The sequence below is a fragment of the Hemitrygon akajei genome, chromosome 14 (genome assembly GCF_048418815.1).
Source record: "Hemitrygon akajei chromosome 14, sHemAka1.3, whole genome shotgun sequence".
In the NCBI taxonomy this organism is placed as follows: Eukaryota; Metazoa; Chordata; class Chondrichthyes; order Myliobatiformes; family Dasyatidae; genus Hemitrygon; species Hemitrygon akajei.
In genome coordinates, this window is record NC_133137.1 from 98,304,492 (window position 1) to 98,321,317 (window position 16,826).

At 44.6% G+C, this 16,826-nt stretch overlaps 1 protein-coding gene across 4 annotated transcripts in view; it reads right to left on the reverse strand.

The window, feature by feature from the left end:
* LOC140738841 (uncharacterized) overlaps nt 1-16,826 on the reverse strand; it is a 145,953-nt gene that overhangs the window by 73,635 nt on the left and 55,492 nt on the right. For all 4 annotated transcript variants that reach the window (XM_073066767.1, XM_073066766.1, XM_073066765.1 and 1 more), the window contains exon 3: nt 5,487-5,581. In XM_073066767.1, coding sequence (XP_072922868.1) covers nt 5,487-5,581 — 95 coding nt within the window. The remainder of the gene's footprint in view (nt 1-5,486; nt 5,582-16,826) is intronic.

The following is a 16,826-nucleotide window of genomic DNA, read 5'->3' on the forward strand; positions in this document are numbered from 1 at the left end:
TAGAAATCTCAGTGTACATCACACAGTGATCCCTCATCTCTCTATAGTGTGTGGGCACCTGTGGCACCAGACTCCACTGGGTTAGTGGTCACACACACTGCTGACTGCTGTACTCCTGGTCTTCCCTTATCATTAAGCCACCAGTTCTGCTGCTGCCTGTGAGGAGTTTGTACCTTCTCTCCATGATGGCCTTGGCATCTTCCAGGTGTTCCAGTTTGCTCCCGTACCCAAAGACATGCATTTAGGGATACTGAGTTGAGGACATGCTTTGTTGGCACTGGTAGTGGCTACACCTGTAGACTGTCCCCAGCACAATCCTGACTGATTTGATTTGATACAAATCAAAACTGTACGGTTTGATGTACTGTACATCTGACAAATAAAGCTAAGCTTTAATCTCTCTGATTGTATCCTTTAACTTGCAATCATCCCTGTGAAAAACTCAACAGAGATCATTGTTGACAATGAATACAATGGTTTCCTTAGGGATACACGTAGGTCCCATCTTTCATGTTGTAAGTTAAAAGGGATTGTTTTGAAGCTTCTTTTGGAATATTTCAAGATTTATTTTAACTTCTCAAAGGAAAAGATGAAAGAGTAGAGGTAACTTCAACATGCACCACATTAAAACAGGTCTTCAATATAACTGATGAAATGCAGTTTGGTTTGGGAATAAATCTGTCCTCATTACTTCTGTTAAAATTCAATCCCTCTACTTTATATGAAGTTTCGCCTGCTAATGTTTGTTATTTCTGCCAGACTGTTCACATTCTCTTGCAATATGTTACTGTCCTTCTGATTACAATTTCTCCAAGACAAGCAGAACGAAAAGACAAATACTGGTACATTGGGCTCTGGTTACTACTCTGGCTATCCATCCCATAGGATGATGATAGTTCCTTTCAGTCAGTCAGTGGGGTTTGATATGTGCATCCTGGAGTGGCTGTACAGGCCAATCCTTGACAGGCACTGCTTGCCACATACTTGGCAGGTGAGGCCTGGAGGGGCAGCAGGGGCAGAAGCTCTGTTGTGGCACTTCCTGTGCCTTTCCTCTGTTGCCTCTTTGAGCTTGTTCTCAGCAGCGTCCACAACTTTTCTGATGGCATCCCTCCACTGTGAGTGATCTTGAGCCAGATCCTCCCATGTTGTTGGGGCAATGTCAGCTTTCTTGAGGCTCCTGTGCAGAACATCCTTGTACCGTGGTTGCTGGCCTCCTCATTTTCGGGTACCACTGGACAGTTGGCCGTACAATATGTCCTTGGGCAGTCTTCCATCAGGCATTCTGACAACATGTCCTGCCCAGCGTAGTTGGGCTGACATCACCAATGTTGAAACTGCTGGCATTCCGGCTCGAGAGAGGACCTTGGTATTGGAGACCTTGTCTCGCCAGGTGATCTTCATCAGAGAATGTAGGCGACGCTGCTGCAGTTGGTCAAGCTAGCTCTGATATGGGCACCACGTCTCACATCCATATAGCAAGGTTGATATGACAACGGCCCTGTATATCTTGCACTTGGTGGCCAACCTGATGTTCTGTGACCACACTCGATATTTCAGTTGACCAAAGGCAAAGCAGGCTTTTCTGGTTCCTGACTCAACATCCAGAGAAGCTGAGGATGCTATTATGCCGCCCAGGTAGCAAAACTTGTTGACAGCATTGAGATGAGTGTCATCAATGAGGACAGTTGGTTCTTCGTAGCTTGAGCCAGGAGCCGGTTGATACAAAACTTCCATCTTTTTCAGGCTGATTGTCAGTCCGAAGCTTTTGGCTGCACTGGCAAAGCGACTGGTGATCTCCTGTAAGTCTTTGAGAGAGTGGCAACCAGTGCACAGTCATCAGCAAACTGTAGCTCACATGCCACAATGTCCCTGACTTTGGTTTATGCTCTCAGTCTTGTGAGGTTGAGGAGCCCGTCATCAACCCTCATTTGTAGGAAGACCCCTGACTTCAGGTCTGATGTGGCATCCTGAAGAACAGCAGCGAAGAATAGTCCAAACAGAGTAGGAGCCAAAATACAACCCTGTTTTACGCTGTTGCTGATGGGAAATGGGTCTGACAACTCACCAGACATGTTGATGCGGCCTTCCATGCGTACGTGGAACTGACAGATGATGTTGGCTAGGTGTGGAGGGCAACCGAATTTTGGTAGAAGCTTCCACAGGCCATCTGTACCAACAGTGTCAAACACTTTGGTTAGATCAACAAATGTGACATAGAGACTTCTCTGCTGCTCAACACATTTCTGTTGGAGCTGCCTCAGTGAGAAGATCATGTCCACTGTACTATGGCCTGTTCAAAAACCACACTGGCTTTCTAGAAGGATTTTTGTCACTGATGTTGGACACCAAGCATCTAAGGATTATCTTCACGAGGCATTTTCCCACAACTGACAGAAGAGAGATGCCACGGTAATTGTGCAGTCTCTCTTGTCTCCCTTGTTCTTGTAGATGGTCACGATTGATGCATCTTTGAAGTCTTGTGGTAGTTCTGCAGCTGCCCACAACTTTGTGAACAGCTGGTGCAGGCATGATGTCAGTGTGTTACCACCATACTGGTAGATCTCAGCTGCGATACCGTCAGGCCCTGGTGCTTTGTTGAGTTTTAGTTGTTTGATGGCTTTGATGACCTCGTGAAGAGTAGGGGGAGCATCTAGCTCGAACAGTACGGGTCGAGGGTGTACTCTGCCCAGTGCTTCATCGGTGATGGTTCCTGGTCTGTTCAGCAGCTCGTGGAAGTGCTCTTGCCATCTTTTCATATGCTCTCACTTCTCAGTGAAGATGGATGTACTGTCCTTGCTCAGGAGTTGTGAGGTGCCTTGTTTTGATGGACCATGCACAACCTTGATTGCTTCATAGAAGCTTCTTGAGTTATTACAGTCAGCGAAGGCTTGTAACTCCTTGGCCGTGTTCGCCCACCACTGGTCTTTCGTAGCTCTGAGCTGCCTCTGCAAAGTTGACTTTGCACTCAGAAAGGTACATTGGGAACAGCTAGCTAAATTGCATTGTTTATATTTCATCGAGAATTTGAGGAGATTTTCTTTGTCACCAAAGACTCTTGCAAATTTCTACAGATGTACTGTGTACAGCATTCTAACTGGTTGCATCACTGTCTGGTGTGGAGGGGCCACTGCACAGGATCAGAAAAATTTGATGAGTGTTGTAAATTCAGCCACTCCTTCATAGGCACAGGCCTTCCCCAACATCGAGGACATCTAAAGCTGATGACTCACAAAGGCAGCATCTATTATTAAGGACCTCAATCATCCAGGACATGCACTCTTCTCATTGCTACCAACAGAGAGGAGGTATAAGAGTCAGAAGAACCCACTCTCAAGAGTTTAGGAACAGCTTCTTCTCTTCCATCATCAAATTTCTGAATGGACAATGAATCCATGAACACTACCTCACAATTTTTGCTATCATTTTGCACAAAACTGTAAGACCATAAAACATAGGAATAGACCCATTGAGTCTGCTCTGCATTCCATCATGGCTGAAATATTATGGCTCTTAACCCCATTCTCCCTGCCTTCCTATAATGTTTGATGCCCTGACTAATCAAGAACTTATCAACCTCTGCTTTAAATATATCCAAATGATTTGGTTTCCACAGCCATCTAGGGAATTAATTCCACAGATTCACCAGCCTTGAACTAAAGAAATTCCTCCCCATCTCTGTTCTACAGGCATGTCCTTCTATTCTGAGGCTGTGCCCACTAGTCCAAGACTCCTCAATTTTAGGAAAAGTTCTCTCCATGTCCACTCTCTCTAGACCTTGCAATATTCGACAGGTTTCAGTGAGATCCCCCCCTCATTCTGATAAACTCCACAACACTATCTATTTAACTTTTTAATATATATTTCTAATTGCAATTTATAGTAGACTTCTGTGTTGCACTGGACTGCTGGGGCTAAACAAAACATTTCACAAAATACTCAGGAGATGGCTGGGGCTGCCAAACAGCCTGAGCAGCATCGCACTCTGTGGACACCACAACAAACTGCGACTGCCCTTCAAATCCCTGGAGGAGTAGTTCAAGGTAACAAGAGCCAGGGAAGTGGTACAGTACAGGGACTCAGGTGATCCGAAGGTGGCTAGAGCAGGGATCCAAGTGAGGACTGGCAGGAAGTGGAGGGTAAAGGAAGCTGAAAAAGGGTCTCGGCCCAAAATGTCAACAGTTCTTCTCCTTATAGATGCTGCCAAGCCTGCTGTGTTCCACCAGCATTTTGTGTGTGTTGCTGGTAAAGGAAGCTGTTCAGAAAGCAGAGGCAAGGCTGCGTCACAGGAGGCCGGTGTGAATGGTCACACGAGGCCGAGCTGGGCTAGGATCCTTTTCAACTCCCCAAATGGACACCATCAGAGGGAAGGAAAGGCGCCACTTAGTTCAGGAGGAGGTGACAGCAGCAGTAGAGGAGACGAGAACCTGCAAGATGGTGGGAATGAAGCAACAGGGAGCTTGGACAAGATGGGAGAATGCGGTTGAGAAGAAAGTGACCTGGGCTGAGCTTTGGAAAGCTGAGCCACACCACATTCAATTTCTCATCCAGGCAGTGTACGATGTGCTTACAAGTCCATCAAACCTGCACACATGGGGCAAAGCAGAATCATCAGCGTACCCACTGTACTCCAAGCGAGGAACCCTGGAGCACATCCTCAGCAGCTGCACAAAGGCACTGAGTGAGAGACAGTACCAATGAAGGTATGATCAGGTCCTGAGGACCATTGCTGAAGCCATCAGCACAGGAGTTGAGTGGGCAAAGCAGTCCCGACCCTCTAAGCAGGCCATTGCCTTTGTCAGAGCTGGGGAGCAGCCAATACCTGCCAAAAGAACATCTGCAGGTATCCTGACCTCTTCAAGGGACTGGCTGCTGTTGGTGAACCACGAACGGCAGCTGAAGTTCCCCAACCATATCGCAGCCACCACCCTGCGACCAGACATTGTCCTTGTGTCTGAGTCTGCTAAGCAAGTGGTGCTGCTGGAGCTGACAGTCACATGGGAAGATCACTTGGAAGAGGCATTTGAAAGGAAGCTCTCCAAGTACGCAGGATTGGTCAGCAACTGCCAGCAGGCTGGATGGAGAGCGAGGTGTCTCCCAGTGGAGGTTGGATGTAGGGGATTCGCAGCCCATTCGTTAGCCAGAGCCTTCAGCAATTTGGGCAGCGAGGGAGAGAGGAAGAGGAGAGCCATCCACAGTACCACTGATGTGGCAGACAGGGCCTCAAGATGGCTGTGGCTAAAAAGAGGGAAGCCATGGAGTCATAAGTAGCTAGCCATCTGGACACAAGCTGGGTCACCTGGAGGAGAGTGTATGATGTTGAAAGACCCGAAACACCCGATGATTCCAGGAATATCACTGAAGATGTGTCCAGAGGCATCAATAAATGTATGTATATAGTAAGTCAGTGATAATAAAACTTATTCTGATTTTGTACAAATAACAAACAGCAGCTAACAAGCTAAGATGATCAAAGTGAGCACACAGACCTTGAATGTGTTGGACATCTTTGCATCCATGAGTGCAAGTTTGGCTTCAGAATTTTCCCTGAGAAGGCTCCACAACTCAGCTGACCCAGGGTGACCTGTGGTGACAAAACCCAATGTTAAGAGGTGGATTTAAAGGATGAGATGCATTTATAGCAACTTATCGACATCTGTTTAGTGAGTATTCCAAGTTCTATAATATTTCTTGTGAAAACATGCTTCAATCTTTCTGTAATTTGAAGGTCAGGTCACATTGTTTCCTACTAGACTAGCAGAGTAAATTGATTCTCATATGAACTACATCAAAGACATTTAACTTTTTAAACAGCTGAACCACATTACTGTAACATCCTCCACACTCTTAATCGAATTTTATTATCTCATAGTTTAACTTTATAAGCCTTGAAATAACTTTGGTGGATCTATGTTGCACCTGTTTTTCTCTGAAGCATGGGCCAGTTTTATAAGGGGATGAGAACTAGAACACCAGAACTGATAGCAGAGTGGTTGTGGAGAATGATGTTGCTAAGCCTACATAGAAAGTCAGGAATCAAAAGGTTGAGCATGGTGGGACTAAAGTCCTGAGCTGCATATATTTCAACACAAGGAATATTGTAGGAAAGGCGGATAAGCTTAGGGCACAGATCAGCACATGCAATTAGGACATGGTAGCCATGAGTAAGATTTGGTGGCAGGAGGAAAAGGACTGACAGCTCAGTGGTCTGGTGTTCTATTATTTAAGATATGATGGAGCAGGATTAAAGGGGGAGGTATGGCATTGCTGGTCAGGAAAAATGTCATGTCAGTGCTCAGTCAGGACAGAGTGGAGGGCTCTTCTAGTGAGGCTTTATGGGTAGAACTGAGGAATAAGAAAGGTTAGTGGGGTTATATTATAGACCACCCAACAGTCCATGGGATTTAGAGGAGCAAATTTATAGAGATTGCAGACTCTTTTACAAAAAATTAGATTGTGATAGTAGGTGATTTTAACTTTCCACATATTGACAAGGACTCCCATACCTTAAAAGAGATGGATGGGAAAAGGTTTGTCAAATATGCTCCAAAGGTTTCCTTAATCATTTTATAGATGTCCCAACCAGAGAGAGCATGATACTAGATCTCTTATTAGGGAAAAGAGACAGGGCAGGTGATGAAGGTTTGTGTAGGAGATCACAGTGCCATCAGTTTCAAGGTATGGAAAAGGATAGGTCTGGTTCACGGGTTGATATTCTAAATTGGACAAAGACCAATTTTGATGGTAGTAGAAAGAATCTGGCAAGTGTAGATTAGGGCAGGTTGTTTCCTGGCAAAGGTGCACTTGGTAAGTGGGAGGCCATCAAAAATTAAATTTTTAGATACAGAGTTTTTATGTTCCTGTCAAAATAAAAGGTCAAGATTACAGATTTAGGGAACATAGGTTTTTGAGAGTTACTGACGTTCCTCATGGGAGGTTGATCAAAAATGTTTAATTGCTTGGCATTCAGGATGAGGTATTAATGGGATTAGATACTGGCTTCACGGGAGAATCCAGTGAGTGAGTAGTGGTAGTAGATGGTTGCCTCTCTGACTGGAGGCCTGGGACTAGTCATGTGCTGCAATGATTGATACTGGGTCCATTGTTGTTTGCTATCTATCTCAATGATCTGGATGATAATGTGGGAAACTTGACCAGGGGTGCAGCGGACGACACGGAAAACCATCAAAGCTTGCAACAGGATCTTGATCAGCTGGGAAAGATGGGCTGAAAGATGGCAGATGGAATTTAATGCAGACAAGTGTGAGGGGTTGCACTTTAAGAGGTTCATTTTGATAGGTCAAATATGATGGCAGAATATAGCATTAATGGTAAGACTCTTGGCAGTGTGGAGGATCAGAGGGATCTTGGGGTCTGAGTCCACAGGACGCTCAAAGCAGCTGCGCAGGTTGACTCTGTGGTTAAGAAGGCATACGGTGTATTGGCCTTCATCAACCATGGGATTGAGCTTAAGAGCCGAGAGGTAATGTTACAGCTATATAGGACCCTGGTCAGACCCCACTTGGAGTACTGTGCTCAGTTCTGGTCGCCTCACTACAGGAGGGATGTGGAAACTAAAGAAAGGGTGCAGAGGAGATTTACAAGGATGTTGCCTGGATTGGGGAACATGCCTTATGAAAACAGGTTGAGTGAACTTAGCCTTTTCTCCTTGGAGCAACGGAGGATGAGAGGTGACCTGATAGAGGTGTATAAGATGATGAGATGCATTAATCATGTGGATGGTCAGAGGCTTTCTCCCAGGGCTGAAATGGCTGCCATAAGAGGGCACAGGTTTAAGGTGCTTGGGAGTAGGTACAGAGGAGATGTCAGGGGTAAGTTTATTACGCAGAGAGTGGTAAGTGCATGGAATGGGCTGCCAGCAACAGTGGTGGAGGCAGATACGATAGGGTTTTAAGAGACTTTTGGATAGATACATGGAGCTTAGAAAAGTAGAGGGCTATGGGTAAGCCTAGTAATTTCTAAGGTAGGGACATGTTCGGCACAACTTTGTGAGCCGAAGGGCCTGTATGTGCTGTAGGTTTTCTATGTTTCTGTGATCTTAGAGGAAAGGCAATACTGCTTGTAGCCCTGGGCTACATCCAATGAGAATTTGAAACATTAATTAGATGACCTCGAGTCAACAAAAATAAAATATCCTATTTTGAACTGACATGGAAAATAATAAGAATAGAGGATTTGGGGAGCACAGGCAGTGACAACTCTCTGGAGACCAACCTTTGGGAATGAGAAGGACCCCATGCGGGACACTTGGAGATCACATCTGCGCTATGGGGAATACCTGGCCATGTAGACTTTTTCCCAGGTATTACCTTTTCTCTTCTTTACTGTCCATGGAAGCTCAGGGAAATCTAGTGTATGTGCACACAGGCATGTAAACTCATCAGCTGGAGAACTGTGCCTGAAAGGGAGTTGTCAGTAAATACAGATTCTCTCTGTGCCTAAATGGTCTTTACTAATTCTTGTAATGGAACTTGCCCAAGTAGATAAGAATGAAGTGGAGGGGTTGAGAAAACAGTGCAATGATTTAAAGACGTCTAGGAAAGCAATACCGAAATCAGTAAGGTACATGGAAAGAAACGTGACACTGGACATCATACAATGTGTTTAAAGCAGATACAAAAGCTTCAGGGCTAACTTGCTGCACAGAGGAATAATATATGCTTTGGATCTGAAAGAGGGAAGGAGAGTGAATATGGAGATATGAATTGGAATGATTTAGCAGATCAGGTGACCAGATACGGTTATGATGAGGACCTGCCTCTGAAGTACAACCAAAAGGAGCCAGTGCTACTGTCTGCCTGATACCATCAGAGAAGGGGGAGCCAGAGAAGGAAATCAAAACCAGCAGAGAGATTGTGCTTATGATATCAGGACATAAATGCTTGGGGTTTTCCTAAGGAGCTGTTCCAGGGAATTAATCAAGAAAGCAATACACAGTCTAAATAATTCCAAGGAAAGGAGATTGGTAATAATGTGCTTGCATCTGAACATACACTCTGCTTTGCCATAAGGACAGAGAAATGATGTGGGAACAAATGAGGAGTCACAGAATGCAATACTGACTGTGATGGATAATAACAGTGAGGATGCAAAAGGTAAGAAAATGTTACCAGATGAAATGAGAACACCCCACTGCACTTGTGTCCCTTCTATGGATGGTGTTTTAAGGGATGTATGGATTAACAGTAGCTGTAAAGGGCATTAAAGTTTCTACCTTCCTTGGAGATCATCTTCATTGTACTGCAGAACCACAGAGGTTCAGCCAATGATCCCAAGGGACCATTTGTATCAAAACAAAAAGTGGGAGAGGAGATGGAAGGAGATCAGAACAAAGACACAAACAATGGAAAAACTTCACTTAATTTTTTTTTGTTGATGGTCCCTCACCTGTACAGGATGGTGAGAGGAAAACCTCCATGTGATAGATGTGAGGGAAAAAGAATACAGAGTCATAAAAGCGAATGCTCACTCAAAAATTATCCTGAGAGGGAATAAGAAGGCTAACAAGTTTGCAAAAGAATGTGCTGCAATCTGACAGGGCAGTTACAGACTGGGAAAATTAGAAGACAGAAGGAACAACAGTTTAAGTTTATGGATTTAACAGAGGAGTGTTACGAATGTGACGCAACTCTGAGGGGCCGAAGGGTACAAAGTCACCCCCTCCTTTTTGAGAATCGCAAGATCGCTATTAATTCGGGTCTGGGACCCAGGAAATGAGAGAGAGACACGCAGAATCCACAGGGTTTGGAATGTGTCCTGGCCTCAGCGAAACGGAACCACTGATAATGGCTATTGTCTCTTGGAGACGGAATTGTGTATTGAGTACTGTACTATTCATTGGAAACCCTCAGAGGACAACCAGAGTGGTCTGGTTGAGGGATTGCATCATCCCAACCTGATTGACATCTGAGACCCCGTGAGTAAGGATAAAAGAGGGTCTGGGGAACAACCCCTTTAGACGCACCAGGAGAACGCTAGAAATCCCGTGACAGCGTTTAATAGCGATACCCGGTGGGGAGCTCATGTGCGTCCTCCCTTGCCTGGGTTGGCGGGCTCACCACGGAAGAATGGCTTAGCTAAAGGAGAGGCCACAAGTGAACGGCCACACCAACGGGACTCCTGACGGATCGAAATCATAAAAGGAAAGCCGGCAAGTTTTTCTCCTAAATCTCTCTCTCTCTCTCCAACCATTGCAACACAGCGGTCTCCAAAGGCTGCAGCCTGCATGAACTGAGTGAACTTTATATTTCCATCGGACAACACATTATCCCCTAGACAATGATAGAGCTTATTTCTTATTATTATTATACCCGCACTTTTAGATTTAGTATTGACGACGTATATTATCTGTATATTTGCATTGATATTATTTTTGTGTATTGTTACTAATAAATATGGTTAAAAATAGTATCATCAGACTTCAACGGACCTCTCTATCTTTGCTGGTAAGTGACTCAGTTACGGGGTTCGTAACAGGAGCAAAACAAAGATAAAGAATTAAAAAGAATTGATCGGAGCAGGGTCAGAATATACAAAGAGCACAAGGAAGTGCTTACTAAAAACTAAGTGGTCTTATGTGAAATTTGTGGTTCAAATGGGGTTGCAACCAAATGACCTACTGGTACCATGATCTATAGGGATACTAAGGAGCACTAAGTGTCCAGGAGAGGATAAAACAAAATGTAAACCTTTAAACCCAAGAGGAAAGGAATAATATATTTTGTTGCAGTGGAGCTAACTGTGACTGGGGCCATGGTCAGTCTTGCTCCAGAGCCACTACAGTGGACAAATGTGTCAACAGTGATGTCGATACCTGGAGACCATGGTAATCGAAAACAAAGATTTTGAATGCATTTGGGTAATACAGGGCTAACAAAGGAGGAATAGTGACTTAAACTTGTATTATGCTGGGGTAGGTGGTTTGATGTGCGTGGATAAAATCTTAGGTATCCCAGAGGGTACAAATCCATAGTTCTTATATAAAATCCTTGAGAGGACACTATCAACCATCCTAGAGGGGATAATCATAAATCAGTGTTTAGACCAAATTACTGAGCAGCCTTCAGGTGATAACCATGGTAAGAATACAGTTCTGTGGGATGACACTAACGTGAATATTGAATGGGGCTATGATTTACACAAGAGATAATAGACATATATCTATTGGGTCAGTTACAACCAAGAATTTTCCAAAGGAAGTTTTGATCATTATTAACTGTACACAGAAGGATATTGTACAGGGAGGAAGCAAGAGTGAAAAGGTCCACAATGAAAATTGTTCATTGTCTACGCGCCTGTAAATAATCAGTCTTTCTTGCAATAAAGTTCAAAGTAAAATTTATTATCAGAGTACATACTGCGCATGCCACTACATACAATGCTGAGATTCTGTTTCCTGTGGGCACACTTAGCAAATCTTTAGAACAATAACTGTGAACAGGATTACTGAGCAACAAACTGTGCAAATACAAATATAAATAAACAGCAATAAATAACGAGAGCATGAAATAACAAGATAAACAGTCCTTAATGTGAGATCATTGGTTGTTGGAATACCAGAAAAACAATGAGTGTAGTTATCCCCTTTTGTTCAAGAGCCTGATGGTTGAGAGGTGGTAACTGTTCTTGAATCTGTTGGGTGAGCCCTGAGGCACCTGTACCTTCTACCTGATGACAACATCAAGAAAAGAGCATGGCCTGGGTGGTGAGGATTTTTGACGATGGATGCTACTTTGCTTTGGCATCATTTCATATAGATGTGCTCAATGGTTGGGAGGGCTTTACCCGTGATGTACTGAGACATATCCACTACCTTCTGAACAATTTTCTACTCAAAGGCATTTGTGTTCCCATACCAGGCTTAATGTAGCCAGTCAGCACACTTTCCACTAAACAGCTATTATAGAAGTTTGTCATGGTTTTTGATGTCATACTGAAGCTCCGCAGAATCCTGAGGAAGTAGAAACGCTGTCATGCTTTCTTTGCAATTACATGATGTGTCCAGGACAGGTCTGAGATAGTGGCATCCAGGGATTTAAAGTTACTGACCCTCTTCACCTCTGATCCTCCAATGATTACTGGCTCATGAACGTCTGGTTTCCCTCTCCTGAAGTCTACAATCAATCCCTTATTCTTGCTGACATTGAGTGGGAGGTTGTTGTTATGACACCACTCAGCCAAATGAAGTATTGAGTGACTGAGACTTTAGGAATAAGTTTTGGAATTGGGGATCAAATGTTCAACAACATCCATGGCTGAAGATAGTATCAGAAAATGCTGAAATATTAATTGTATGTACGTGGATCATTATAATGTTTAACATATCTCAACACAGAACATGAAAAGCTGAAATTAATGTGAAAGTCATAGGATGATACTCTTGTAAAACAGAAGAAATGATTGTTGGTATAAAATTGTGTGAATTCAGTAAGTAAATGTTACCTTTACCTTTATATAATGCAAGTGTAGCAGACCTGCTGGAGGTCCATGGCAGTCCTATGGGCAGTCAACGGAATGAGAGGGGGATAATGATTCTAAGATAAATATCTTTAGATCAAGAGGAGGGAGATGTTGGCCAGAAAGAACTACAACTTAGAAAGCGGTGAACAGGAATGAGGCAAGGGTGGTGGAAATAGACATAACCAAAATCCTTTGTTTTTGTTTTGGTAGAAATGGAGGCAGCCATTTTGTGAACTGTTTGATGAACTGATCCTTGCTCTAGGATAACATAATCAGAGCAATTCAATTCAGCAAACTGCTGAACTCCTGGGATTTTTACGCACACCCAGTAAGTGGCAGTTCTGTGGCCAAAAATTCCTTGTTAATGAGAGAGGTCACAAGAGAATGGCTAGATTGGTTTAAGCTGACGGGAAGGTGACAATAACTCAAATAGCCATGGGTTACAACAGTGGTGTGCAGAAGAGCCTCTCTGAAAGCACAATATGTTGAACCTTAAAGTGGACAGGAAACAGAAGCAGAAGACACACTAGGCTCCACTCCTGTACCTAATAATGTATCCATTGGGTGTATATGGGTGCATATAGTATACGTGCAATGCAAAATAGCCTATGGAGCAAATTTATAATCTATCTTTGTGCTCCAGAAACATTGTTCATATTTGTCAAAACGTCCAATGTCTGGAGCAGTACTTCATCAGTATTAGTGCGACAGGAGAGGGGAATAATAAATTAATTAACCCTCTATTGACCAGAAAGAACTACAGTCTATGAATCTACAGTCTATCAATGAATTTGGATGAATCGAGGACAGTGGAAGTAGACAAACCAATTGCCTTTGTTCTTGCCTTGTGCTTGAAAGAGATAAAGAGATGGAAGTGGCCATTTTGTGAGATTGTCCTTGCAGCCACCATTTTTTGAACTGTGAACTGCTTGTTGTTCTGGGATAATCTAATCAGAGCAATTGAATGTGGACACAAGGTCATTAAACTAATGACCTGCTAAAGCTGAGACCATTCTCAGGCTACGTCCACACTAGACTGGATAATTTTGAAAATGCCGGTTTCGGGTAAAAACGATAGGCATCCACACCAAGCATTTTGGAAAGTACCTCTGTCCACATTAAAACGGGTACTTGAGCGAATCTCCCCCTACTGGGCATGCGCAGCACACATCTACAGAAAACAAGCAACATGTTTGGTGTCGAATCTCGCTGTGAAAGTGCGCGTTTGTACAGTTACAGACTAGAAAATCTTAAAAGGAAATTGCCAAAAGACGGACAGCTGTTGGCACTTGCGCAGGAGGACTTACAACTGAAAAAAACAAATACTGGAGCGTATGGAGGCAACCGACAGGGAGTTCATGGACAGTATGACCCAGCTGTTGACGAACACTGAAAAACTGACTAACTCTGTTGCATTAATAAAGCACCTTGTTAAATGTATAAAACATGTCTGCATCAGTGTTATCTTGTATTTCCATACAATGTTACATTAGGCTGTTACACATCTATTGTCAGAGAAGTACTTGCATAAATAGGTAAACCACCTTCATACAAACAAGGACAGAAAACAGGGCAAAGTAAGTATATTTATTTATTCAGCAAACACGAGGAAATCTGCAGATGCTGGAAATTCAAACAACAACACACACAAAATGCTGGTGGAACACAGCAGGCCAGGCAGCATCGATAGGGAGAAGCGCTGTCGACGTTTTGGGCCGAGACCCTTAGTCAGGACTAACCGAAAGGAAAGATAGTAAGACTTGAAAGTAGTGGGGAGAGGGGGAAATACGAAATGATAGGAGAAGACCGGAGGGGGTGGGATGAAGCTAAGAGCTGGAAAGGTGATTGGCGAAAGTGATACAGAGCTGGAGAAGGGAAAGGATCATGGGACGAGAGGCCTCAGGAGAAAGAAAGGAGGGGGGGAAGCACCAGAGGGAGACGGAGAACAGGCAAGCAACTAAATATGTCAGGGATGGGGTAAGAAGGGGAGGAGGGGCATTAATGGAAGTTAGAGAAGTCAATGTTCATGCCATCAGGTTGGAGGCTACCCAGCCAGTATATAAGGTGTTGTTCCTCCAACCTGAGTTTGGATTCCAGACCTAACCAATTCCCCTCTACCACCACTCTCCTCCGTCTAGCGGAATTAGTTCTTACTCTCAATAATTTTTCCATTGGCTCCTCCCACTTCCTCCAAACCAAGGGTGTAGCCATGGGCACCCGTATGGGTCCCAGTTATGCCTGCCTTTTTGTTGGCTTTGTGGAACAGTCATGTTCCAAGTCCATACCGGTATCCACCCCCCTCTTTTCCTTCGCTACATTGATGACTGCATTGGTGCTGCCTCTTGCACGCATGCTGAGCTCGTCAACTTCATTAACTTTGCCTCCAACTTTCACCCTGCGCTCAAATTTACCTGGTCCATTTCCGACACCTCCCTCCCCTTTCTTGATCTTTCTGTCTCCATCTCTGGAGACGGCCTATCTACTGATATCTACTATAAGCCTACAGACTCTCACAGCTACTTGGATTATTCCTCTTCCCACCCTGTCTCTTGCAAAAAGGCTATCCCCTTCTCACAATTCCTCCGTCTCTGCCGCATCTGCTCTCAGGATGAGGCTTTTCATTCCAGGACGAAGGAGATGTCTTCCTTTTTTAAACAAAGGGGCTTCCCTTCGTCCACCATCAACTCTGCTCTCAAACACATCTCTCCCATTTCCCGCACATCTGCCCTCACCTCATCCACCCGCCACCCCACTCGGGATAGGATTCCCCTTGTCCTTACCTACCACCCCACCAGTCTCCAGGTCCAACATATAATCCTCCGTAACTTCCGCCACCTCCAACAGGATCCCACTACCAAACACACTTTTCCCTCCCCCCCCCCTTCTGCTTTTCACAGGGATCGCTCCCTACGCGAATCCCTTGTCCACTCGTCCCCCCCCATCCCTTCCCACCGATCTCCTTCCTGGCACTTATCCTTGTAAACGGAACAAGTGCTACACTTGCCCTTACACTTCCTCCCTCACCACCATTCAGGGCCCCAGACAGTCCTTCCAGGTGAGGCGACACTTCACCTGTGAGTCGGCTGGTGTGGTATACTGCGTCCGGTGCTCCCGGTGTGGCCTTTTATATATTGGTGAGATCCGACGCAGACTGGGAGACCATTTCGCTGAACACCTATGCTCGGTCCACCAGAAAAAGCAGGATCTCCCAGTGGCCACACATTTTAATTCCACATCCCATTCCCATTCTGATATGTATATCCATGACCTCCTCTATCGTCAAAATGAATCCAAACTCAGGTTGGAGGAACAACACCTTATATACCGGCTGGGTAGCCTCCAACCTGATGGCATGAACATTGACTTCTCTAACTTCCATTAATGCCCCTCCTCCCCTTCTTACCCCATCCCAGACATATTTAGTTGTTTGCCTGTTCTCCATCTCCCTCTGGTGCTTCCCCCTCCTTTCTTTCTCCTGAGGCCTCCCGTCCCATGATCCTTTCCCTTCTCCAGCTCTGTATCACTTTCGCCAATCACCTTTCCAGCTCTTAGCTTCATCCCACCCCCTCCGGTCTTCTCCTATCATTTCGCATTTCCCCCTCACCCCAATATTTTCAAATCTCTTACTATCTTTCCTTTCAGTTAGTCCTGACTAAGGGTCTCGGCCCGAAACGTCGACAGCGCTTCTCCCTATCGATGCTGCCTGGCCTGCTGTGTTCCACCAGCATCTTGGGTGTGTTGATATTTATTTATTCAGTAAGTTATGGGTCAAAGTATTTGGTGAGTACATTTCTAACTCTTCTGGCTTCAGTCTCATTGCCGTCTGTTCTGAAATTGTTAGGTGTGGGGGGTTGCATTCAAGAAAACAATGAAATGCCACACTGCCACCACCATCTGTTCCAGCACATCACGACAGCATTTTTAAAAATCTCCAGTTACCCCATCTACATTACTCTGCCCAATCGACGTTTTCAAATATACACACCCTGGAGGACGTTGTAGAAAAGCTCCATTCTGGGGGAGGAAAACGCTATTTCAGTGTGGATGGAGGGTCAAAATGAACAGAAAAAGCTTCGGTTACAGATTTACCCAGTCTAGTGTGGACGTAGCCTCAGACGAGTTGTTATTTATTATGTAAAATGGCAGGTTTGCCAGAGAAGCAACCTTTAACCTCGTTAGACTCAATGTCTGGATCACCTAGTTTGTCTGGTTTGACCCAGTCTGAGGTGAAAAGAACAAAGGTACAGGGCTGGGAGCAGAGACCATAGAACAATGCTGGCTGTAGAGCTGGATGAGAGCCAATTAGAAAGTGACCCAGGTAGGTCAGGTGACTTTGATGCATCAGAATG